Source organism: Phyllobates terribilis, unplaced genomic scaffold (assembly GCF_046119375.1).
Source record: "Phyllobates terribilis strain yellow unplaced genomic scaffold, ASM4611937v1 Scaffold_5__5_contigs__length_657084704, whole genome shotgun sequence".
NCBI classification, from domain to species: Eukaryota; Metazoa; Chordata; class Amphibia; order Anura; family Dendrobatidae; genus Phyllobates; species Phyllobates terribilis.
This window is the reverse complement of record NW_027362765.1, coordinates 1294697-1322297: the sequence shown is the minus strand read 5'-3', so window position 1 is coordinate 1322297 and position 27601 is coordinate 1294697. Positions and strand designations below refer to the sequence as shown.

Genomic DNA, 27601 nt, shown 5'->3' with positions numbered 1-27601 from the left:
TTATGCAAATTTGGTGATGAGAATCATGGAGGAGGACCTTATCTATGTGTCCCACCACTTCCGTCATGTATGTGGGTGGTGGAGATACATAGATGATGTCCTCCTCCTATGGTCCGATTCCTTGGAGGAACTGTTGGATTTTCATGTCTTTCTTAATGATCTGATTGAGGGCATTGGGTTTACTTTGGTGCATTCGGATAGAGAGATACAATTTATTAATGTATTGATTAAATATAATAACAATAGATTGAGTACAGAACTATTTGTTAAGCCTACGGATAGAAATAATTTATTGAAATATGATAGTCACCATCCACGCAAAATGGTTGAGTCGCTTCCCTATAGCCAGATGTTGAGAGTTAGGAGGTTGTAAGTGAGGATAGTATGTTGGAGGCTTCTTTGGATTCAATGATTGATAAATTTAAGGTGAGGAATTACCCATGCAAACTCCTAGATAAATGGAAGGATAAAGTGAAGGGAGTGGACCGCAATTGCCTGCTGAATAAACCAGTGAAAAAACATGGAAATTTGAATAGAATACCGATGGTAACGTCTTTTTGTGAGGAAAGTAAGATGGTGGCTAATATTGTTAAACGCCATTGGCCAATGCTAAATAAATGTCTACCCGAAATCAAAGAATTTCAATTGCCTCCCCTGATGTCTTACAAACATGCCAAAAACATCAAGGATAGGTTGATTCGGGCAGATATTGGCTCCCGAAGGGAGACAGTTCAGAGTACATTAACAGGACAACGGAGGACAGGTTGTTTCCCTTGCCTTAATTGTATTAATTGTTCATTTTTGCAGAAAGGTAATCAGTTTCAGCTTTCCAATGATGGGGAGACTTACTCTATAAATCACTTTCTAACATGCTCATCAAATTATGTTATTTATCTATTGCAGTGCCACTGTAATCTTTTTTACGTTGGGGAGACTACACTAGATTTTAGAATTAGACTCAATCAGCATAGATATACGATTCGGAAAAAAAAAGACTTGACCTACCTGTTCCAAAACATTTTACTGAGATCCAACACTCAGAGAAACATTTGAAATGTAGAATTATTGATCACATACCACCCTTGAGACGGGGTGGAGATAGGGTCCGTTTATTGAAAATCAGAGAATTGTAATGGATTAAGAGACTTAGAACTTTAAACCTAATGGATTAAATGTTGATTATAAGTTGAATGTAACTGTTTAGGGATGCTTGCTTGCCCATTTCCTCCTTGTGATTGTTTCTTAGTCATACATGATGTGGTTATTTTTTAGAATTCTTATTAATACCTATATTTTTTTCCTTATTTTTCTTTATAGATCTACCACCACTGTCTTATGTTTGAGAACATGATTCATCCCTATCAAAATTGATTGTTTTAATCTAAAATTGCGCAATGTTTTGTATACGAATATGATGATAAAAGATATGAATTGGGCTCCATGTGATAAATCCTTTATTTACAATATACTGAGGGGTTGCTACACAATTATCTATGGGAGTATATGGACCAGTAGTTCGCCTGTGTTATGGGGGGTTGAGACTGGTGCCCTTATGGGTACCTGTCTCCCATCCCAGTAAGGCCACTGGGTTGCCATCCCCAGCTATTGAGGGGCGTTCCCATGCCTCTCAGGCATAAATATCAGTAACTCCTACCTTTAAATGAGTGTAAGACTCTGTCACAATGAGCACTGTAGTGCTGTGTCCCCTACAGCTGTATAATGTATATATATGCCTATTGCGCTCTGATGTAGCAAGATGTGGGCGAGCTGCCCTTAATAAACATGGATGCCCAGGCTATGAGTCTGCCTTTAACTGCAGAGTGGGACGTGTCTGCGCCTTCTCGCGTATGCGTGGTCAGTTTTGTATGGGTTTCTATCACGGCGCCGGCATTTCCGGTCTTTGGAACGCAATTGCGCTCCAGAACCATTATATTCCTTCCGGACATGCGCAATAGAGATAGCGGGGACGCCGAGATTTCGGCGCTTCTCATGTTTACATTATGGGGTGAGTCATGTGGCTTTTTAAATATGTACAGCTGGTGATCAATTACTACTAGAAATGGTTTTTATAATGATGATCTGAACTTTTTTTGTCTCTTTAGCACTTATGCACTTTATATATTGCACATATTATATGAATCATGATAAATGATGTATTGATGGTATTTGTATCATGTCTAAAATGTATATGCTATATTAATTACTACTAATCAATTTGTGTGATTAAGCAGGCTTAAATACTCTGCACATTGTACTTTCACATTGCTTGAGAAAGGTCCACATCTTTGGACCGAAAACGTTGCTACAGCCACATGGGCTATTAAAAGACAATTTTTTCATCATCCGTTTGTGTGCTGCCTCCATTCTCTTTTTGGATATCTATCTATCCATCCATATATCCATCTAGATATCTATCTATATATCTATCTATCCATCCATATATCTATCTATTATCTATCAGTCTATCGGTAGATGGATAGTTATATAGATAGATACGTAATAGATATATAGATGATAGATAGACTGCTAGATAGATAATAGATTAATAGATAAATGGATAATAGATACATAGTTTACAGGGGGACCCCAGAAAAAAAATTGAGGTAGGCTCCCCCTGTAAAATCTAACCAGTAAAGGCTAAACAGACAGCTGTGGGCTGATATTAATAGCCAGGGAAGGGGCGATGGATACTAGCCCCCTTCGAGGCTAATAACATCAGCTCTCAGCTGCCCCAGAAAAGGTGCATCCATAAGATGCGCCAAATCTGGCGCTTAGCCTCCCCTGTTCCCACTGCCGTGTAGCGGTGGCAAGTGGGGTAATAGGGTTGGCGTTCATGCCAGCCTTGTATTGGCAGTAAAGTGGTACCTCGGCACTCCTATGTATGGTGCACAAGTAGGTTCCAATCCCTTGTAAACTGTAGAAAAAGACTTTTCACTCGTAGTGAATCAAAGAATATTATGAATATATTTATTTAAAGTGCTGCAATCCAACAAGTGAAGACGTTTCAGTCAAGAGACCTTCATCAGTACAACAGATTGCACAAAATAAACCTTATAAACTAACGCTGTGGATAAGCAGTGAGCACTGCAATGGCGGGAACGTGCTTCAGCAGCGTTGCAGCTTCCAGCTCACCAACTGGTGTGCGATGTCACCACTAGTGTTGAGCGAGTATGTTCTGTTCCGAGTATGCTCGGGCCGAGCTCTGAGTATTTACAACTGCTCGGTGATGTGTTTGAATCGCTCCCGTGTGCATGATTTGCAACTGTTTGACAGCTTTATTACATGTGAGGAATGTGTAAGAAATAGACATTCCTCACATGTAGTAAAACTGTCAAACAGTTGCAAATCATGCACACGGGAGCGATTCAAACACATCACCGAGCAACTGTAAATACTCGGATCTCGGTCCGAGCATACTTGGCGAAAGGGTTAATAGAACATACTCGCTCAACACTAGTCACCACGCATTGGAACTCAACCTTGCATATATGGAGAAGGATTTGTGAGCCGCAGAGGGCAGTTGCTGAGCACCAGCTTCAACACGCCTGTCGATATTCAGGTCAGCCTCCGCACATAAGAGCTGATGAGTGAACATGGATGTCTGACATGTGTGCCATCCTCCAAAACTTTGAGGACTCCACCAAGATGGTGAGCGGCGATGATGCCATAATTAGCATCACCATCCCGCTTCTCTGTCTACTGAAACACTCGCTGCTCACAATTAAAAAGGAGGCATTGCAGGCGGAGCATGATGAGATGGAGCAAGGAACTGTGCAGGGTGATGCTACACAACCAGCCTCATCTCAATGCAGATTGGGTGATAATGAGGAGGCAAAGGAGGAGGAACAAGAACTGGTTTCTTGCGCTACAGATGGTAATACCCACACAACATTCATATAGTCTGTTCAGCGTGGATGGCCTGAGGAGAGGGAGAACGAGGAGGAGGACCAGGAGGAGGAGGAGAACATGGTCAGGACAGTGAAGTCTTGCCTGTTGGCAGTCTGGCACACATGGCTGAGTTTATGTTCCACTGCCTTTCCCTTGACCCTTTACGTTGTATGCATTTTGGATGACAGTAATTACAGGTTGGCCACACTTCAAGACCCATGCTACAAGGAGAACTTTCTAACTCTCCTTCCTGTGGCGGAGAGGTGTAATAAAATGTTGCAGTACTAAAAGGCCCTTGTTGAGGAATTATTAAAAAAATTCCTATCTGAAAATGATGGGGGCAAAGGTCACAGAACGTTGGACATCCAAGGAGTACAAGAGAGAGAGACACAAATCCAATCCAGCAGAGGCAGGGGAACAATGTCAAAGGGGTGGGACAGTTTTATCAGACCCTCCCAGCGCCCAGGTCCTGATGCGCGGGGTACTCTGACAAAGGAGGGAACATTTTTGGAAGATGCTGAAGGAGTACCTTGCCGACCGTACCAACCTACTCCGTGATTCCTCTGTGCCTTATAATTATTGGGTATCCAAGCTGGACACGTGGCATGAACTGGCTCTCTACGCCTTGGAGGTCTTGGCCTGCCCTGCCGCTAACGTTTTGTCAGACCGGGTTTTTAGTGCCGCCGGGGGCATTATAACTGATAGGCGCATCTGTTTGTCAACTGAAAATGCTGACAGGCTGCCTCTTATAAAAATGAACAAAAGCTGGATTGGGCCGGACTTCTCAACACCACCGGATGATAGCAACGGAACGTAAACTCAAATCCAGTGTTTTTTTTGGGGTCTACTCCCATGCACCTCTACACACCCAGACATGGGTATTCGCTTCCTGATTTTGTCCATTTTCTGTTGCCCTCCTCCTTCTCCACCACCATATCACCAGGTTGAACGTGATGCAACACCCACATAATTTTTCTTAAGGGTGTTGTTTATGATGCCCATAGGAACAATTTTTTTAATGAAGACCTCCTCTACGTCTCTTTAAAGGGGTATTTGAGTGCATCCAATTTTTGGCAGCCCTTGCAGTCACAGCATTGGCATTACCACTATAGCAGACCCACTCCTTAATAATGGGAACAACAAAGCATAGCCGGCTGATGGCCCTCTCACAATAGTGAAACACGACTGCGGGCCCTCTAACAATAGTAAAGGCCGGCTGAAGGCCTTGTAAAAATAGGCTTTGTGAATTTCACAATCCCTCCTTCATAAATGAAACAGGATGTGTCTGATCATGTCTCACACACAACATGACCAGATAAGGTAGTAAAATGTTAAAATTACATTTACCGGTGAATATATTTTTCACCGTTGAAGGCAAAAAGTGAAAAACGCATCAAAAACAGTACATGTAAACGTAGCCCAAGGTATCGAGGAGCATTTTAGTTTTTGGTTATTTACACCGCGTGCAGAATTATTAGGCAAATGCGTATTTTGATCACTTTGATACTTTTTATACATGTTATCCTACTCCAAGCTGCATAGGCTTGAGAGCCAACTACAAATTAAGTAAATCTGGTGATGTGCATCTCTGTAATGAGGAGGGGTGTTGTCTAATGACATTAACACCTTATATAAGGTGTGCTTAATTATTAGGCAACTTCCTTTCCTTTGGCAAAATGGGTCAGAAAAGAGATTTGACAGGCTCTGAAAAGTCAAAAATTGTGAGATATCTTGCAGAGGGATGCAGCAGTCTTGAAATTTCCAAACTTTTGAAGCGTGATCACCGAACAATCAAGCGTTTCATGGCAAATAGCCAATAGGGTCGCAAGAAGCGTGTTGGCCAAAAAATAAATAACTGCCCATGAATTGAGGAAAATCAAGCGTGAAGCTGCCAAGATGCCATTCGCCACCAGTTTTGCCATATTTCAGAGCTGCAACGTTACTGGAGTATCAAAAAGCACAAGGTGTGTGATACTCAGGGACATGGCCAAGGTAAAGAAGGCTGAAAAACGACCACCTTTGAACAAGAAACATAAGATAAAACATCAAGAATGGGCCAAGAAATATCTTAAGACTGATTTTTCAAAGGTTTTATGGACTGATGAAATGAGAGTGAATCTTGATGGGCCAGATGGATGGGCCAGAGGCTGGATCAATAAAGGGCAGAGAGCTCCACTCCGACTCAGACGCCAGCAAGGTGGAGGTGGGGTACTGGTATGGGCTGGTATCATCAAAGATGAACTTGTGGGACATTTTCGGGTTGAGGATGGAGTGAAGCTCAACTTCCAGACCTACTGCCAGTTTCTGGAAGACAACTTCTTCAAGCAGTGGTACAGGAAGAAGTCGGTATCGTTCAAGAAAAACATGATTTTCATGCAGGACAATGCTCCATCACATGCATCCAACTACTCCACAGCGTGGCTGGCCAGTAAAGGTCTAAAAGAAGAAAAAATAATGACATGGCCCCCTTGTTCACCTGATGTGAACCCCATAGAGAACCTGTGGTCCATCATAAAATGTGAAATCTACAGGGAGGGAAAACAGTACACCTCTCGGAACAGTGTCTGGGAGGCTGTGGTGGCTGCTGCACGCAATGTTGATCGAAAACAGATCAAGCAACTGACAGAATCTATGGATGGAAGGCTGTTGAGTGTCATCATAAAGAAAGGTGGCTATATTGATCACTAATTTTTTTGTTTTTTGCATGTCAGAAATGTTTATTTCTAAATTTTGTGCACTGGTATTGGTTTACCTGATGAAAATAAACAAGTGAGATGGGATTATATTTGGTTTTTATTAAGTTGCCTAATAATTCTGCACAGTAATAGTTACCTGCACAAACAGATATCCTCCTAAGATAGCCAAATCTAAAAAAAAAAACCACTCCAACTTCCAAAAATATTAAGCTTGGATATTTATGAGTCTTTTGGGTTGATTGAGAACATAGTTGTTGATCAATAATAAAAATAATCCTCTAAAATACAACTTGCCTAATAATTCTGCACACAGTGTATTTTGCCTTATATACAAGTCATTACCCTAGAAAGAATGTTCCTTTACATTTTTTCCAGGAAAATCCATTTTGGCTTAATTTTTGTATGTTTTATTGTGAGTCTGTAAAAGTGGCATAATACTCTGACAACACTGTTAACAGCAGTGGCCCGGGAGTCAGGGATGCTCATGCTGTTCCCATATCATTTGAGCACTGTTCCCATCGATTTGTCCAATTTTTAGGCCCCCTCCACACCTCTGGGGGAGGTTGGGGGTCTGCCGGAAAAATACTCGAGTTACATTGACTTACATTGGGCTCGTTGCTCGGGTCCAGGGCCGGCTCCAGGTTTTTCTGGGCCCCGGGCGAAAGAGTCTCAGTGGGCCCTTTTAACACATACACGATTCATGATGCACAGATACGGCGGAGAAATTATATATAGTACACAGGGCCCAGCCTGCCACCTCATCCTTCACATATGCAGACATGCGCACGCACACACGGTACGCAGACGCGCACGCACACACGGTACGCAGACGCGCACGCACGCACGGTACGCAGACATGCACGCACGCACGGTACACAGACATGCACACACGGTACGCAGACACACGGTACGCAGACACGCGCACACACGGTACGCAGACACGCGCACACGGTACGCAGACACGCGCACACACGGTACGCAGACACGCGCACACACACATGCACACACGGTACGCAGACACGCGCACGCACACACGGTACGCAGACACACGCACGCACACACGGTACGCAGATACACGCACGCACACACGGTACACAGATATGTACACATACAGACAAACACATATTTTTACACAAATTCTTAAAGACATATATAAAACAGACAAATATATATACACAGTCATACACACTGACATTCACATAGATGCACTCACACAGACCCATTAAAAGTATTTTTAATATGGGGATTGGGGAAGCCTCACTCACCTGTCCCCGGTCCAGTGTCCTGTCCAGCAGCTCCTCAGGTATGGTGCAGTGCCGGGCCCCCGGCGTGTCACAGACTTCATGGCCCTGGACCATCAGAGGGGCCCACTTGCGGTCGGGTCCGGGCAGCTCCCCCCCCATCTGTGCAGGACCTCCGCTCCGACGGTGTTTGATGGCACTCCCCCAGACATGGCTGCGCGCTGTGCGACTGTGTCTGCTAGTAATGACGCGGCAGGGGCGACACACAAGCAAAATTAAAGGTGCAGTGCCGTCGACCCTGCCGTGTCATTACTAGCAGACACAGCCTGACAGCGCGCGGCCATTTCTGGGACTGGGGGAGTGCCGGCAATCAAGCAGCGCCTGCGTCACTGAACAGGTGCCGAAGATGCGGCCATGGCCCCGACAGTGAGTGGGCGGGTGGGTGTGTGGGCCCGGCCCCCACAGTGAGTGGGCGGGCGGGTGTGTGAGCCCGGCCCCCACAGTGAGTGGGCGGGCGGGTGTGTGAGCCCGGCCCCGAAAGTGAGTGGGCGGGTGGGTGTGTGGGCCCGGCCCCGACAGTGAGTGGGCGGGTGGGTGTGTGGGCCCGGCCCCGACAGTGAGTGGGCGGGTGGGTGTGTGAGCCCGGCCCCGACAGTGAGTGGGCGGCTGGGCCCCTCTGATTTTCCAGGGCCCCGGCACTTGCCCGGGTACGCCGGGTGCTGACGCCGGCCCTGCTCGGGTCGAGCGCCCAAGCATTATGATTTGCCCGACCCGAGCAATGAGCACCTGACCATTTTATTGCTCGCTCATCAATAGGTTCTATACATCCCAACCCCCCTTCTTTTTTAATCCTCTTGTTCATTCACTCTTCTCCGTGGCACGCCAACATCAATTTTGATACTTTGTTTCTGTGACTTCTAGTCCGACTTACTTACTGATATTTTTACATCATGCTATATTTATTTTTGGATGAAACTTATCACTACAAACGTGCATTTTATTATGATTTTGTCAACTTCATTCATCTTATAAACAATATGTAATTATATATTTTGAAATTTTTATAATTTCTTCTTAAATTATTTACAATGTTAAACTGCCCAAGATGAACTTTCACATATCATGTGTTCTTTTTTGGCTCCACATTTTTTCAAATTCACCAGTGTATATACTGTATATGGCTGAGTTCTGTCACTTGGCATATGTTTATTTGTCCTGAGGAGCTAGTATGCTACTTCAAAACGCTTAGACAATAAAAAAATATATATATTATTCTAGTGTGGAACTGATTTACTGTTATCTACTAGCAGCACGGATTTTCCACTTTTCTTTCCTTTCCACATACTACTGGTTTGGGCCAGATCCTGGACCATCTGGGTCAAATTTGCCACGTGATCACAGAGTGTACGAACTGGATCCATTGGTGGGAAAAAAAAAGTATCGGCCAGACGCAATGTCACTCATGGACAGGCAGTGAGGCACGGTAGTCAAACATTCTGAGGTCAAATACCAAGAAAGCACATAGAAAACTAAAGTGAAAAGACAAAGGTGAAGTCAAGTCATGATCTGAGGTCAGAATACCAGGAAGATAGTGGATCAGAGCAAATAGGCTAGACAAAGAAATTGTCAGAACTACGTTCAAGGTCAGACAGCAAAGGATAAACAATCAGAGCATTGAAATACAAGACAAACCACTGAGCAGATGGTAAGTCTGGCAGAGGTCTGAGAATGACAGCTCAGCTAAGTAACTGGGTAATCACCTGGAACAGGGAACACCTGAAAGGAGCTCAGCACCTCTCAGACTCAGATTGGACAGCTGAGCTGTCCATCAAAGCACCGACAGCTGAGCACACCCCTGCACCAGAATGGATGACTGAGGTGTCAGTCACAGCGTCCAAGACACTCTGAGCAGAGGAATCGTGACACTCTGATGTTTATTAAGCTGATGTTTATTAAGAGTTGATTATAGTGTAAAACATTTTCCACATTAAGAACATGAAAATGGCTTCTCTCCTGCGTGACTGCTCTGGTGACTAAGAAGAGAGGATCTCTTCACAAAACATTTTCCACATTCTGAACAGGAAAAAGGCTTCTCCCCTGTGTGGGTTCTATGGTGGTTAACCAAACCTGATTTCTGGTTAAAACATTTCCCACATTCTGAACAGGAAAAAGGCTTCTCCCCTGTGTGGGTTCTCTGGTGCTTAATCAAATCTGATTTCTGGTTAAAACATTTCCCACATTCTGAACATGAATACGGCTTCTCCCCTGTGTGAGTTCTTTGGTGTAAAATAAGATTCCATTTATGGTTAAAATATTTCCCACATTCTGAACAGGAAAAAGTCTTCTCCCCTGTGTGGTTTCTCTGGTGACTAACAAAAACAGATTTCCGGTTAAAACATTTCCCACATTCTGAACAAGAAAATGGCTTCTCTCCTGTGTGAATTCTCTGGTGAATAACAAGATCTGATTTCTGTTTAAAACATTTCCCACATTCTGAACAGGAAAAAGGCTTCTCACATGTGTGACTTCTCTGGTGACTAACTAAATATGATTTCCATAAAAAACATTTTCCACATTCTGAACAAGAAAATGGCTTCGCAACTGTGTGGGTTCTCAGGTGACTAACAAGATCTGATTTCTGGTTAAGACTTTTCCTACACTTGGAAAAAGAAAATCTATTCTCTTCTGTGTGGATTTTTTGATGTTTAAGAAAAGATTTTTCAAGGGGAAAACTATTTCCATATTCTGAATGTGATAATGGCTTCTTTGCTTTAGGAGCAGTTAGTTTTTTAATGCTTATTCTGTGACTTTGATTTTCCTTAGTAGTTGGTAATGAATCAGAAGACAGGACCTGTTTCATAGGATCAGATGACAGATCTTTGCTGTGAAGGGATGATGGTATATCTGGAATAATGGCATTCACTTCATTTGTATCCTGTGTGATCTCAAGATCATCTGATTTAAAAATTGAAGATGTCAGCTGTCCCTCTGAACTCCTGGTACAGTCATCTGCCAAGAATAAAACCAATTATTACTTTTGAATAAAATATCCTTGAGTTTTATATTTTTGAGCATTTCTACTTAAACTGTCTGTAAAAATTGCAAGTTATGTAGAAAACTGAATTATTCACCAAGACAATGACAGTTCACAGTCTAATAGAAAACCTCATAGCATGAACCAGTGGAGTGTGCTGTCCAACTGATTGTTCATTCTGCCTCCCAAATATGGAATAAAAAGCCACCAAACAATGTTATGTAGGCGAAAATAATACCAATAAAAACTTCTACTCATCTCACAAAAAAAAAGTCCCCACTCAGGTCCATCATCTGTCAATGGAAAAACAGAGGTTTCCACATTATTAGTGGCTCAAAGGCTCTTGAAAAGCAACATGGCTTCCATAAACCAATCCAGCAATATCCGCTCTCCCAAAGTTAGATCTCCCCTCACTTCTGAGCCTTGCAGTGTGCCCAAACCACATTTATCATCCATGTATTTGGCATTACTATAGTGAGAAGAACCCACTTAATTTACGGTGTGTGTCTCCTGGAACACGATCTGGGCACTATGTGTTGGGTAATAAAATGGCAAATGTGCAATTTTCACTCTCTAACATCCACTGCGTGCTAATTTACAGAAAGAGAATGTGGAGTCAAAATAGTCACTACTCCTATAGATTAATTCACTGATGGTTACAATTTCCAAAATGGAGTCACCTTGTGGGGATTTCTACTGCTCTGGTTTTCTGACATTTTGTCATATTAGGGCTTCTGTAAATGGTGTGTCCCATCTCCTTTGGGAACTACTCCTGCAACGTCTGCTTCTGTAACCAGGAGCCGCCTTATTCATTCTGCAGGCGGCGATGGTGATGGAAGAGACGTCGGAACCAGAAGCCCTGGGCGGTGCAGGCTCTGGTCAAGGTGCCTGGGACCTGTAGTACCATCCAGTCTGGCAGTATGGGTGTGTGCTGTCCAGCTGGAGTAATCTGCTCCCTGCTTCAGCCAATTTGGAAAGCACCGCACCCTACTAAAGCTGGAAGCATATGGCTGGAAGCTGCCAGATACAGCCTTGTTCTCCTCTGGTTCAGTCCTCTGTGCTCAGCTCCCGGCTTGTGTGTTTGCTTCCTATTGTGACCCCGGCCCGTTTACTGACTACTCTTGTGTCTTCTAATTTTGTATTTTCTCTGCCCTCCTGGTTCTGACCCGGCTACCAGACTATTCTTCTTCCCATCTCACAGCACAGAACAGCCTGTAAAGTTAGACCTTGGGCATTTGGAAGAGACAATGGAGACCTTCTTTTAAAGACTACCAGGGAGTTGCAGACTCACATAAGTGAGGCAGGACAATCCCACCCCAAATTATACAAAACGAGAAACTGTAAACAAATAGAATAAAAAAAAATATGCTACATCTCCAATAAGAACTTATGTATGAGGGGAGAGCTCCAACACTAAATGGGAGTTAAACTCATTTATGGTGGACCATTGGAGCTACTATGAGTCCTGACTATAAGAGTAGAGAAACTATTAGCGCCTCCATTTCAGGAGAGATTGTGCAGTAATCTGTATTCCTTAGGATTGAAAACATAATGTAATTCATGACGTTGAGCAAATTCATGAAACCAGGGCTGGAGCCATGCCAGCACATCTCCTGCAGGCGTGAATAAATGTATATTACAGCCATCAGCCACGCACAGCTTAGAGATATATCATGGCACAGGTGTAATGTTTTCTGCATAGTTTATCACAATCCTGTTTGAAGTTAGTTGGTTTTAAAAGAAACTGAAAAGTCAGGATAAAGGGAAACTCTGCTGTTATTGTACAGAAATTCACACTTGGCCTCACTGCACATTTAATGTTGTCGATCATAAAAGTGAAGTTTGGCCAGAAAGACTGGACCTGGTCTTGTAGGGACCATATGAGGACATTCAGCAGCACAGAAGAGGGAGAAGGTAGATTCATCCAATAAGATATCAGGGATCTAGGAAGCCAACAGCATCATTACCCTCCACTTTCTCTTAGAGGCCATTATAATTTTTCTTCAAGTGATTTTCTAACGTAGATCACACGGTCTTGATTGAAAATAAAGGCAAAATAGTCTAACATCAAACGCAAAACAACCCTTTTTCCTAAAAGATAATCTTTAATAATCACAACATGACACATACAACATGAAAAAAGTGCCCATAAAAAAAGTGACTTAGTGCAGGTAGTTTTTTTTTAGATCCAGTCATCCTGCAGAGAGCTCTCTCTCTGCAAAGTGATTTATGCATTTAAGGTTTTTTCAAATTGAAACCTCACACTAATATATTGTATATCCAGTGGCAAAAAAAATCTGTTTATCGCCTCTGGCGGGGGTGTGGGGGAAGGGACCGCATAGGGTTAGTATCTAAAAAAAAACTACCTGCACTAAGTCACTTTTTTATGGGCACTTTTTTCATGTTGTATGTGTCATGTTGTGATTATTAAAGATTATCTTTTAGGAAAAAGGGTTGTTTTGCGTTAGACGATTTTCTAACATGTCAGCATATTCTACATACGCTGTCATTTGGCTTTGTATTTTACTTACAGATGTGGGCAGGTAACGGTCAGCATCTTCTAATCCCAGGGGGTAGGTGGATCCTCCAGGTTGTAAGTTCTCTAGAAAAGGGCTTTCCCAATTCACAAAGTAATTTGAACATTTTCGGATGGAGGAGAATGTTGTGGTCTAGCGGTAAAATGGTGATCACACGATTGTGATACAACTGGACTACACCACCGATAAAGCAGCCACAGCCGGTGACTGAGAAAAATCTGTGACTTCTCTGTATTCAGTGGTTACTACTCACCTGGGTAGTCATATGTAGGAATCTCCTCTTTACACCGCTCATCACCCCTCACATATGTCTCTGTAGTATTAATATGGGACAGATCTTCACCCTGAAACAAATATTGTAAAAGTCACAGACAGAAGGAGAAGTCCGATCTATGATCAGCTCTAATCCATCTCCAAAGTTCTCACACAAGACCTTCACAACCATTTATACATTATAGGTGAGATCTCATGATACCTTCTCTCCATGTACCTGATGATCCTGAGGAACATTGGGGTCTTCTTGTTTACAGTCCTGTGGAAGAAGAGGACGGGGACATCTCTCTGGTGTTGTCCTCTTACTGGATACATCTGGAGGAAACACATACAGGGACTGAATTCATTCTTTACATACAGATAATTACAGATCGTGTGTATTTAATCTTGTCTATTACCATCCATCATGACGTCCTTGTACAGATCTTTGTGTCCTTCTAAATACTCCCACTCCTCCATGGAGAAATAGACAGCGACATCCTGACACCTTATAGGAACCTGACACATACAATGATACAGTCACCCCCCGATCCCTTCATAGCGTTACTGTATAATTTCCCAGCAGTGTCACCTCTCCAGTCAGCAGCTCAATCATCTTGTAGGTGAGTTCTAGGATCTTCTGGTCATTGATGTCCTCATGTACCAGGGGGTGAGGTGGATATCCTGTGTTTGGACTCAGGGATCTTCCCCATCCCTCAGACACAGGGACCTGACAGTGCTCACTAGAGGTCTTCTTCACTACTGTGTAATCCTGGTTATGGAGAGACACATTAATAAATCTCACTCCAGACATTTCCAGAGTCCTCACCTCTCCAGTTCTGTCCATCTGTTATTCCCATAGATAAGAATGATGTAATGTGACGTCATCAGAATCTCTCACCTCTCCAGTAAGTCGGAAGAGGATCTCTAGGGTGAGGTATAATATTTTCTCTGCCATCTTGTCTCTGTCCATATCCATCTTTGGTAAATCATGAAAATTCTCTTCTATAGAAGATCTTCACTGAGAGGATCTGATATTGTAGAGACCTGAATGAGAAGAAGATGAGCCGATGTAACATCATAAAAACCCTGTGTAATAATACATTACTGGAGACAATGAGGAGATGTATTATTTTACAGTATTTAGTTTTCTTCTTTACACTTAGTAATAAAACCTATATATTTTTGGCCACAGAAGACCAGCAGTTTCTTCCTCGGAATCTGCAGCTGAATAAGTTTCTCACGAGATGGTGGTTTGATGGTTATTACGAGATGGTTGTTTGTTCTCGGCCCGACCCTTTCACAACTCCTGTCTCCTAGTTTAATCGCAAGAGAAACACATAACGAGAACCTGGCTTACACCTCTGGGTTTTCACAAATGCAGCATTGATAAATGTCCACCATGTAAATATGTCGAACACAAGAATAGATTTAATCACATTAAATAAAACATTTCATTACACAATGCATCACCTGCAGCAGTGAATTTGTAGTATATTGTATTCAGTGTCTGGAGTGTAATGTCAGATATGTCGGCTGCACCTCCTGTAAATAAGGCAGAGAATTAATGAGCACATAGGAGACCCCACTAATCCCGCGGCCATTAACCCCTCCAACGTTTCCACACATTTCCTAAGAGAACACAACGGTGACTTCAAGAACTTTCAGTTTTGTGGCATTGAAAGGGTAAATCGTTCAGGTGGAGGGGAGATGGCGGAGGAGCATTGCTGAACCGTGAAGCTTCCTGGACACTGAGGGTAAATCCATCGTACCGGAGGGTATAAAGAGAAGGACGGATCTGATCTTACATTACCAGACCGGTGAAGGGGCCATATTGTGATGACTGTAAGATGATTATGTTTCAGCGTTGTCTTTCTTTGTATAACATCTATTACATCTATTAATGCCGCCATTCATCCTGTGCACAGGAGCGGCTGCTCCAGAGACATTTACAGTGGTGTTCAAAAGTCCTGCATAGGTATAGGATAAATTGATTTTTCAAGTTTTAAACGTTTTCTGTCGAATATCTTCGATGCTAATATGACATATTATATATGGTTTTGTTCAGAATACAATTTTCCATTCTCTCCCTGTAATATTTTTAGCTTTTGAAGCAGTTTTGCATGAAATTATTGCAACAATATGGGAATTGAAAGCACAACTAAATATTGTACAGCTTCAGATTCAAAATTAGCCAATCACAGATGAGGTTCTTGTGACCAATCATAACCTGGATATGGCAGCCAATCACATTCCATTACATTGCATCACATCCGCTGCTTTGTTTGTTTTATCTGTTGGTCTATCTAGTGAATCATACTGTAGAGCTTTATGATGGGAGCCTTCAGATTTTTGTCAGCGGAGGATCGTGTGCGAGTTGTGGTGCTACATGAAGAGGGTTATACTGGCCCCCAGATCGCAAGGAAGGTCGGCTGTAATCAGAGTACAGTCGTAAGAATTTTGCAGAAACATATGCAGCTTGGAATTACCCAGGACAGGCCCAGATCTAGTCAGCCCAGAAAGTCAACTAAAAGGGAGGATAGAGTACTGATAAGAACATCCCTTGCCAATCGAAAGCTCACCTCTGCTCAGCTTCTGCGAGAATGGCAAGAAAAGTGCAATATTGAGGTATCAACATCAACTGTTAGGAAGAGATGTTTGAAAGCAGGATTGAGAGGGTGCAAGGCCCGAAAGAAGCCATTGATGACAGCCATAAAAAGACAAAGGCAAGAACTGTGGGCGTTGAAATATTCAAAATGGAGGAAGGAGGAGTGGGAAAAAGTGCTATTTAGTGATGAAAGCACTTTTTGCATTTTAGGAAATGATGGCAAGTCTTATGTGAGAAGGTTTCCACATGAAGAGTACAAGCCAGAGTGTTTGAGCTTCTCTGTGAAACATCCGATGAAAGTAATGGTCTGGGGCTGTATGGATGCCAATGGTGTTGGAAGGCTTCATATTGTGGAGGGTATGGTTAATGCAAAAAAATACATAGACATCCTTAATAAGAAAATGCTGCCTTCTGCTCAACACCTGTTTTCAGGGGATTATATCTTCCAGGATGATAATGCTCCTTGTCACAGAGCTAAGACAGTAACGGAATGGAAAAAAAAGAACAAGGTGGCTACTATTGACTGGCCAGCCTAGTCCCCGGACCTCAATCCAATTGAAAATTTGTGGCACAAGGTATCAATAGAGATATCTAAAAAACAGCCAAGGACCAAGAGAGAGTTGATTGAGTCTCTGATACAGGCCTGGAACCACATCATCACTCTTGAACATCTGCAGAAGCTTGTTCACTCAATGCCACAGAGATGCAAGTTGGTGCTCAAGAGCAAAGGCTGGCCAATAAAGTATTAGAAGCTAAAGATGCACTCAAAAGGCCCTTTTCAGGACTCTGAATTAAATAAAATATAATAAATCTTAAAAAGTAAAATTTAAGTCTGTGTGAACTTGCATTGGAAGTTAATGAACTTAGAAACCTGTTCACCATTCTACACACTGTACTGGTGTAGGTATGGTTATGCTGTAAAAAAAATTATCAAAAATGCGCATACCATAACAATTTATACACTTCGGACATTCAAAAATGAGTATGGCATACAATGAGGGATTACAAAAACATATATGTTCCACCAGTTTCACTGTAGAGATGCAGAAGTATGAAATATATAGTTTTCTTCACGCCTATGCAGGACTTTTGAACACCACTTGTATATCCTGCTTGGGTTTCATTCTTTACCTTTGGTTCTGGGTAAGAAGTATCACTCCGAAACGCGTCACCTCCACCTTAATTCTCTCTGGATTCTTTCCTCCAATGTTCTGATGACGTCCAATCATTATTGTGACATAAGGTTATAAAATGAAGGAATAAAAGTTTTATGTTATTTGAGGTCCTGGATCGTCCCCTATGTGTGGACGGTTATCACTACTATCTACATTACTGTGCTGGAACTAGGAGAGAAATAATGGCGTTGTGTGAGGACTTCTCTGGTCTTCTGTCCTTCATCCTGCAGTCTTCTGAATGGATCTAATGTGGACGGGAACCAGCTAAGCCGCATTCTGTCCACAGCTGTTACCTCACTGTTCACACCACACAGAGACCCCAAAAGAGTCTCCGTGCTGAAGGGGTTAATGCCCCCTGCGCCCAGTAATGGGGGATCTCCACATACCTCCACCTGCAGAGCCGCCACCATATATATGGCCGTTCTTTGCGCACAGGACCTGTGATGAGGTCACAGGAGGGGAGGAGTCAGGGGTCACATGATCAGGGGCCTCAGTGGATGCACAGTGTGAGCTGTGCGGCTCCTGTACAGTGATATCCGGAGTGAAGACGCTACATGGAGACGTCTCCGCAGTCAGTGACATTTCCGGCATTATTTGCCCCTCACTACTGGCACGATTACCCCGCGCCGCCTTTTCTACAGTTTTATGTGAGGATGTAACGTGGGATTTTCTCTGCTTGGAGACAAATAGACGACACATGAGGTGATTATCACCAGTTACCTTGATAGACTATATTCAGAAGAGTCCGGCTAATGCTTCGTTCACATCAGCGGATTATAAATCGCTCTGATTTTCATCCCGAATAATTGGACAAGTATCATGCGAGTGTGAGATCTTTTTCTCGCCTGCATCCATATACAATGCGTTATTAACATCGTCTTTTACTGACTATAATCCTCTATGTAGCTTAAAGCTGGTTTACAAAATGAAGAAAAGAATCTTATATACAGATATCGATAGAAAGATATTAGAGATATGATAGATAACAGATAGATGTCCTGCAGATATATCATTTCACAACCCCCTATATATTATAAATTTGCATCCTTTAGAGCCTTTCATCTGGAACTAAAGGGAGTTGAGCCTTGTTTAACCTAATAAATAATTTAAAAAAAACAACATGGGGTCCCCCTATTTTTTTGTAACCAGCAAAGGTAAAGGAGACAGCTGAGAGCTGATATTATCAAGTTGGGAAGGTCCCTGGTTATTGGGCCCTCCCCAGCCTAAAAATACCAGCTCATAGCCACCCCAGAAGTGGCCCATCACATGAGATGCCCCAATTATGGATTTTTGCCTTTGCTCTTCCCTATTGCCCAGATGCATTGACAATTGATGTAAAGTATCTTGGGGTTAATGTCAGCTGTGGATTGTCAAAACTCACAGCTGGCATCAAACCCTGGTGATAGTAATGGAGAGGTGTCTATCAGACAACCCCATTACTGACCCAGTAATCAAAAATAAAAACACCCATGAAAAAATACTTAATTTGAATAAACACTCCCCAACACTTTTCCTGGTTCACTAATTTATTAACCCCCCCCCAAAAAAGCATGCAGGTGGTCCAACGTAGTCCACCGAATCCAATGATGATGGGCATTTCCGCCATATATGTAATACAGACCAGTCTGCACCACCACACCGCCAGCACAAGTCCGAAGATGCTACGTAGCATAGTGTGACAATGGTACCATCTAGATAGAATCTTATCGTTTTTCTCCTGAGCACGGCAAGTAATAGATACTTTGTGGGTGAATGTTTTTTGCCTATCCTTCTCTGAAATTTGACGACACAATTCCTTCTCACAACCCTAGTAAAGGGTAGAGGGTCATTGCTGGTATCCATTTGTGTTGCTTTGTGTATGCAAGATAGAAGCTTAGTACAAGGACCTACTTGAGTGATTAAGGGTTCAAACGGAGTGAGTTCATCCTTTATACTAGAAATATGTTAGAATTTATAAATGACCTGAGCTGGAAATAAGCCAGGCAGGATAGACTCCTAATTGGAAAGGAGCCGCGAAGTTCTATAAAGGAAGGAAAAGAGCCTGATCCCATGAGAATGTGTCTCAATCTAACCCCATGAGAATGTGTCTCAATCTAACCCCATAAGATCAGTCCCAGATTAGAAATGAGTCTGTATCTTAAGCAGAGGGAAAATCTGGGTTCCCAAACATTGGCATTAATGGACCCAACCTACGTGGTATAGACAATGAGATTAAGACTTGATCCCATGTTTTCAAAAAGTGTTGAGTGGGTATTGGTAATTGTTTAGTTTGTACATGTATTTAGTCAGTCAATCCAAGGTAGAGATGTGAGTATCCACGGATAGAGGTCCCCTTCCAGTTTCACTCATTGCTTATGTTCAACAGACGTGAACAAGTCCACTGCTCTCATAAGAATCAAAAAGATTGATGGTAATTTTTTTAGGTCAGGCATACTAGTACCCCCCTTTATTTTTTGGAACATCACAATATTTTAAAACGAATCCTAGACCTCAACATTCCCCATACAACCTAATAGCGTTGTTGAGATGTGTGAAAAAGGTCTGAGGAACACAGACAGGAACTGTCTGGAATATATAAAGAAGTTTTGGCAAAAAGTCCATTTTATCACATAAATACAACCAAACCAGGACAAGGGTTTGAAGTTAATTCATTAAAATTTGAAGAGTTTGTTCAAAGACAGTGATATAATTTAAACTACACAGATCATCCATGTTGCCTGGAATTTGTGTACTGAGGTACTTAGGTGTGTCTTTCTGCCACTTAAAGGAAAAGTTAAAAATTAGCTGTTGTCTTATGTTATCGCTTCTGATTTAGAGTAGTTGACTTTAAAATCGCTTACTTGGCCAAATTCTTCAAATTCCTTTAGTATAGAAGGAAATTAGATAATTGGGTTTGAAAATAGAGCAACAAGGCATCTGCGTATAGAGCTAGTTTATAGTGATGTGAGCCTATAGTAACTCCACTAATATGTGGATTTTTTTCTAATGCTACCGTGAAATGTTCCTTCACCAATGTGTATAGGAGAGGTGATAAGGGACAATCTTGCTTTGTCTCATTTTTAATAGAAAATGTGTCATACAGAAGGCCGTTTACCCTATCGCTTTAGGGTCAGTGTAGAAGGATAGAATTTTAGATAACAAGAAAGAGCCCAACCCAATTTTTCGTAAGGTCCTCTTCAAGAAAGTCCAATGCATTCTGTCAAACACTTTTTCAGCATCCACAGAAACAAGGCACATTGGGTTCCCCTGTTTTTTTTGCATGTGAAACTAACAATGTTTTATCTGTATTATCACGCACTTCTCTACCCTTAACGAAGCCAACCTGATCGTTGCTAACAATTGAAGGTAGGTAGTGGGAGAGCCATGGTGCAATTATATTAGAGAATATTTTGATGTATATATTAATGAAATTGGATGAACATTAGGGCAGGCGTTTAGTTCTTTTCCAGGCTTTGATAAAACTGTTATGTGAGCCTCAAGTGATTGGGGGGCAAAGGGGGAGTCTTCTGAGATATTATTGAACACTAATGGTAATAACAGAGGTGCAAACATGTTATAAAGTCTATTATTGAATCCATCTGCCCCAGGGCTCTTCCCGATAGGGAATGATTTAATAGCCTGTCCTATCTGTTGTTCAGTGAAAGCTTTGTCTAGTACCTCCTGCTCAGGGGTCTGTAAGGAAGGAAGGGCAGTGTACTTAATATATTTGTCAATTTTTGTTTCAAGAAAATTAGGTGGCATGTGATGGTGTTTTCCATGAATATTATGAAGTGAGCTATAACAGCAATGAAATGCGTCAGCTATGTCAGTGGGTTTATGAATTTATAGCAGTGGGGCTCTTTTTGTTTTGGATACATACAGCTCTGGCAAAAATTAAGAGACCACTGCAAAATTTTCAGTTTCTCTGATTTTTCTCTTTATAGGTATATTTTTGAGTAAAATGTACATTGTTGTTTTAATCTATAAACTACTGACATGTCTCCGAAATTCAAAGCTAAAAATTTTGTATTTATTTGCAGCAAATGATAAAGTGTCAAAATACTAAAAAAGAAACACAGTGCTTTCAGACCTCAAATTACTCAAGTTTTAAATGTGAAATCAATATTTGGTGGACTAACCATGATTTTTAATCACAGCTTTCATTCGTCTTGCCATGCTTTCCACCAGTCTTTCCGTGCTTTCCAATAGAAAACTGTTCAGTGGTCTCTTAATTTTTGCCGGAGCCGTATGTCCTTTGCATCCGTGGATGTAACTTCCTTGTCAATGAGAGACCACATTTATCTGTGAATTCGTACGAGTACCTTCACATGCGATCTTGATATTTTCTATACGTTTGATCTAGTAAAGACCTTCGCTCCTTTCTTTTTTTCAATCAGATCATTTTTATTTAACAAAAGAAAGAAAGACCAACATTTTGTTTTTGTCATACAAACTTTGTGACAAAAAAAATAAAAAGAAAGAAAAAAGAAGTAAACAATACAAGAACCGGTTTACAATGATATAAATCCCAATATCGCTCTATAGTACAATGTTTTGGAATAGTAATTTTACATTTGTACATAAATATCTGAATACTTCCTGACGGCTTTTTTTCCCCTATTGGGACATCAAAAGAAAAAGAATATATCTAAGAAGGGGCAATTGTGTGGACTGAGACCATTATTATTAGCTGACACCTTAGGTATAAGGATATAAATTCCTGGTTAACTGCAGGGATATGTACAAATGGTCCAGTATAGTATTTCTGAAGCAATACCTGGGGTAATTAACCATTGCTCCCTTATGTGTATAGATTTCTTGAGAGCGTTCCTTTTTATATAAGCTCCACTTTCCAAGCATAAAGTGTTATTTATCCTGGATTTTAGTTCTGTTATCGTTAGGGGAGAATTGTCTATCCAATGTAGTGCCAACAACTTTCTGGCTTGGAATAATATTCTTGAGCTACCTACTGCCATATGGGAGTCTGGGTCTACGTCCTCTCCCAGGAGTCCTAGGATACAGATTTTAGGTTCCAACTGAAGTTGTATCCCAAATACAGATAGTACAAGAGCGATCACCCCCTTCCAGTAGTCGCCAATATTTACACATTCCCACGTCATATGCATCAGGTGGACGTCATTTTGACCACATCTAGGACATGTTTCATCCGTTTGTATTTCAATTTTAAATAAAATACTTGGGGATCTATATACCCTATGAATGAGAAGAATTCGGGACAATCTTTGTGACTCTGACAATGACAGATTCTGTGTCAAATCCAGTATTTCCCCCATTGCTCCTCAGATAAGGGACCCTCATCTTCCTCCCATTTTGTCTTAACTATCAAAGGATATTTATCCAAATGTAGGGCCAGTAACTGCCTATAAATAAGGGATATTAGACCTTTTGTATCTAACGATGTAGTAATGGTATATATTGAGTGATGTCAATCAGTATGGCGTTTATTCTAGTTGTGTACTATATGCAAGATGTATTTGCAGATATTGATAAAACACTCTATGCGGAAGGTTAAAATCTGCCTTTATTTGTTCAAACCTCTTGAATAATCCATCCCTCAAGAGTTGTGACACCAAACATATACCCCTATCCTTCCACTCACTAACATTTTTTAGTTTATGTAGCTCTGGTAAGTTATAGTTGTGCCATAAAGGGGTATAGTTTGTGTACTTTCCAATCCCCAGAATATTTTTACCCCTATCCCACGCCTTATATATTAACTTTAGTGTAGGACATTTTAAGTCATTTTCTCGAGGAGGCCCCATATCTAGTACCGAGAATGGAAGCTTCCACTTGGTTCCTTCCATAAGTAGGTGCCCTGAAATTACACAATATTTTCAAGTACCCATCCATAAAACTACTTTAGCTCCCTTCTAGCGTTAAGCAGGTCTGCATATACCTGGAGGGAAGCAGATCATTTATGTTGTTTGTCAAGGAGATCAATCCGCTCAAGCAAATGGGAGACTTTAGCTGTTCTCTCCTTTTTTTAGCCTTTATCTATGTTTTGTTATTATCCCTCTGAGGACGCATGTGAGTGCTTCCCATTTAAATGGTAAGGCAGTTTCATCATGCTCATATATTTGAAGGAGTCTATAGTCTCAAGAAGGTCTGAGACACAGAGTGAGTCTTTCAGCAGATTATCATTTAGGTTCCAACATCTGAAGCCTTGGTGGAGTCCGGCATAGTCAGATTACAATACACAGGAGCATGATCTGACCATACAGTAGTTCCTACCCGAGATGTAGGTTGCCATGTAGGCAAGTGATGGCTAATTAAGAAAAAGACTATATGGCTATGCATATTGTGTAAAGGAGAACAATAGGTATAATCCTTTACGTCTGGATGTAGTATCCTCCATACATCGACCAGTTGAGACCAAAGCACAATTAGCAAAGCTTTTGTTTGTGTTTAAGATTGGTGACACCAGCCCTGGGACGCGTCTAAAGAAGGATCCAAGACAAAATTAAAGTCACCTCCAATGATGATAAGGTCCTCCGCAAAATATTTTAGTTTGTTTAAGTAATGACGACATGTCTTAATTTGGTCACAATTAGGGAGATAGAAGTTTGCCAAAGTCAAAATTTTGGAGTAGATGGAGATCTTAACAAACACGTACCTCCTCTCCGTGTCAGACAGTGTTTCTACAATAGTACGCGGCAGTGATCTGTGGCGGCCTATACTCAGCACCTTAGACTTCAAAACTGCATTTTTCTGGGACGCCAAGATGAATAATATCTATTAATAATCTGAGGTACAGTATATGATCCCCTCTAAAGTGTGACTCCTGAAGAAAGAGAAAATGTACGTGCTGTTTATGCCTACGATAAAACACTTGAGCTCCTTTCTCTGGAACATTAAGTCCTCTGACATTCAATGAGCAAGTTTTGAGTTGTGCCATATTATATGAAAAAAAGGAGGAATGGAAGAGAGAAAGGTTAAGAGAAAAGAGGAAGTATAGACGGTAGATAGTAACGTCTACCTCTCAGTGTCTAAGAAGTATAGATTATGAATATATCAAAACAGTAGGAAATTGCGAAACAAGCAGATCCCAATGCAAGTCCCTAACTGGGGGTTGTCTTTACAGACGTAAGTCAAACTTTCAGTTCTAGGATTCCTATTAGGTGGAACCATGGAATATAAAGCAAGTAATGTAATACAGCCTGATATTACAGTAGTATCATGTGAACTCAACTTCTATGCCGGTCTAAGATCTTTTATGAACTTAGACATTCTATATAGTGGAAGAGTGGCACCTAATGCTCTATTTAGATATATCTAATTATATGCTTAAAGAAATAAGTAAGCATCTGCAAACTGTCTCTCATCAGGGAAGACAAGATTCATTTCAGGAGCTCATATGATTAGCAGGTTCCTTTCCCATCTGGCTGCATCACCATCAAGTTCCTGATCCATTGAACACCTTCTGTGAAGTGCTGGAACTGTCAGTGGCAATGGTGGAGCAGGTGGCCAGTCAGATATATGGATTCTGGGAATGTCCAGGACATCACAAATACGTCTCATGTTGCTTGGATCTTTGAAAATATACAGGTGGAATGGGTACCCCCAGGAGTACATCAGGCCATTTTTCCGGATGGCATCAAGTAGTGGTTTCAATACCCTTCTTTTAGCAAGTGGCATTCAGGATAGATACAGTACAGACCAAAAGTTTGGATACACCTTCTCATTTAAAGATTTTTCTGTATTTTCATGACAATGAAAATTGTACATTCACACTGAAGGCATCAAAACTATGAATTAACACATGTGGAATTATATACTTAACAAAAAAGTGTGAAACAACTGAAAATATGTCTTATATTCTAGGTTCTTCAAAGTAGCCACCTTTTGCTTTGATGACTGCTTTGTACACTTTTGGCATTCTCTTGATGGGCTTCAAGAAGTAGTCACCGGAAGTGGTCTTCCAACAATCTTGAAGGAGTTCCCAGAGATGCTTAGCACTTGTTGGCCCTTTTGCCTTCACTCTGCGGTCCAGTTCACCCCAAACCATCTCGATTGGGTTCAGGTCTGGTGACTATGGAGGCCAGGTCATCTGGCGTAGCACCCCATCACTCTGCTTGCTGGTCTAATAGCCCTTACACAGCCTGGAGGTGTGTTTGGGATCATTGTCCTGTTGAAAAATAAATGATGGTCCAACTAAACACAAACCGGATGGAATAGCATGCCGCTGCAAGATGCTGCGGTTGCCATGCTGGTTCAGTATGCCTTCAATTTTGAATAAATCTCCAAGAGTGTCACCATCAAAGCACCCCCACACCATCACACCTCCTCCATGCTTCACGGTGGGAACCAAGCATGTAGAGTCCATCCGTTCACCTTTTCTGCATTGCCCAAAACAAGGTGGTTGGAACCAAAGATCTCAAATTTGGACTCATCAGACCAAAGCCCAGATTTCCACTGGTCTAATGTCTATTCCTTGTGTTCTTTAACCAAAACAAGTCTCTTCTGCTTGTTGCCTGTCCTTAGCAGTGGTTTCCTAGCAGCTATTTTACCATGAAGGCCTGCTGCACAAAGTCTCCTCTTAACAGTTGTTGAAGAGATGTGTTTGCTGCTAGAACTCTGTGTGGCATTGACCTGGTCTCTAATCTGAGCTGCTGTTAACCTGCGATTTCTGAGGCTGGTGACTTGGATAAACTTATCCTCAGAAGCAGAGGTGACTCTTGGTCTTCCGTTCCTGGGGCGGTTCTCATGTGAGCCAGTTTCTTTGTAGCACTTGATGGTTTTTGCAACTGCATTTGGGGACACTTTCAAAGTTTGCCTAATTTTTCGGACTGACTGACCTTCATTTCTTAAAGTAATGATGGCCACTCGTTTTTCTTTACTTAGAATTTGTATTATGGCAAGAAAAAAGCAGCTAACAGTCTATTCAGTAGGACTATCAGCTGTGTATCCACCTGACTTCTGTACAACACAACTGATGGTCCCAACCCCATTTATAAGGTAAGAAATCTCACTTATTAAACCTGACAGGGCACACCTGTGAAGTGAAAACCATTTCCGGTGACTACATCTTGAAGCTCATCAAGAGAATGCCAAGAGTATGCAAAGCAGTCATCAAAGCAAAAGGTGGCTACTTTGAAGAACCTAGAATATAAGACATATTTTCAGTTGTTTCACACTTTTTTGTTAAGTATATAATTCCATATGTGTTAATTCATAGTTTTGATGCCTTCAGTGTGAATGTACAATTTTCATAGTCATGAAAATGTAGAAAAATCTTTAAATGAGAAGGTGTGTCCAAACTTTTCATCTGTACTGTATTAGAGCAATTATATGCGTTTTCCATTGAAATCACCAGGACCCAACTCCTCTGCTTTCCTCACAATGGCCTCTTTTACATTGAAAAAAATGTATACGACAGATAATGTCCCTTGGACGCTCAGGATCTGGGCCATGATTGCCTATTGCCCAGTGCGCCTTATAAATCTCCACCTCCTTATCAATAGGATCACCAAGGATATTATTGAATAATGATCGTAGTGTTGGCATAATCACTTGTGCATTGATGCTTTCAGGTATACCCCTTATCCAGATATTATTGCCATTTTCTTGATCATCAACCATATTAAACAGATGGTTTATTTACTGGCTGTGAAGATCCAGTGTTAGTTTCTGAGCATTATGATGGCCTCTAACTTGGACGACATTATCCTCTAATCTCTGTAACTTGTCAGTAAGCTGTGACAGGATAGAAGTGAGGGGACGTATTTCAGTATTGTATGTGGTCTCCAGCCTCTGAATATATTGCTCCATATCTTCTTTAGTAGGGATAGACGCAATCTGATATACAAATGCAAATGATATAAAAATGCAAAGTACTACGTCTTGGCAATAAAAATGAAAAAAGCATATACAGAATGGGAGGTATAGAGCTAAGCAACAGTACATGTGAAAAAGACTTAGGTATACTAATAGATCATAGACTGAACAGGAGTCAACAGTGTGATGCAGCAGCAAAAAAGGCAAATACAATTCTGGGATGTATTAACAGAAGCATACAGTCTAGATCACGTGAAGTCATTATCGCACTTTACTCCTCTTTAGTCAGACCTCATCTGGAATACTGTGTTCAGTTTTGGGTACCATATTTTAAAAAAGACATAGACAAACTGGAGCAAGTTCAGAGAAGAGCGACCAGAATGGTGACCGGTCTGC

General features: G+C 41.5%; 2 protein-coding genes across 12 annotated transcripts in view; one reads left to right on the top strand and one right to left on the bottom strand.

Moving 5' to 3' along the window:
• The window catches only part of LOC141271684 (uncharacterized), a 241179-nt gene extending 223276 nt beyond the window's left edge, over positions 1 to 17903 (bottom strand). The window contains exons 1-9 of one of the 11 annotated variants that reach the window (XM_073681737.1): positions 17818 to 17903; positions 17388 to 17467; positions 15122 to 15193; positions 14550 to 14695; positions 14241 to 14420; positions 14068 to 14167; positions 13872 to 13984; positions 13650 to 13740; positions 9752 to 10834 (exon numbers count right to left, since the gene is read on the bottom strand). In XM_073681737.1, the coding sequence (XP_073537838.1) occupies positions 9813 to 10834; positions 13650 to 13740; positions 13872 to 13984; positions 14068 to 14167; positions 14241 to 14420; positions 14550 to 14627 (1584 nt within the window). In that variant the 5' untranslated portion in view covers positions 14628 to 14695; positions 15122 to 15193; positions 17388 to 17467; positions 17818 to 17903 and the 3' untranslated portion in view covers positions 9752 to 9812. Of the gene's footprint in view, positions 1 to 9751; positions 10835 to 13649; positions 13741 to 13871; positions 13985 to 14067; positions 14168 to 14240; positions 14421 to 14549; positions 14696 to 14786; positions 14965 to 15121; positions 15194 to 17387 lie in introns of those variants that run through there. The other 10 variants (XM_073681738.1, XM_073681732.1, XM_073681731.1 and 7 more) reach the window with 10 other exon arrangements.
• The window catches only part of LOC141271687 (uncharacterized), a 205240-nt gene that overhangs the window by 99607 nt on the left and 78032 nt on the right, over positions 1 to 27601 (top strand). The gene's annotated exons all lie outside the window — the stretch shown is intronic.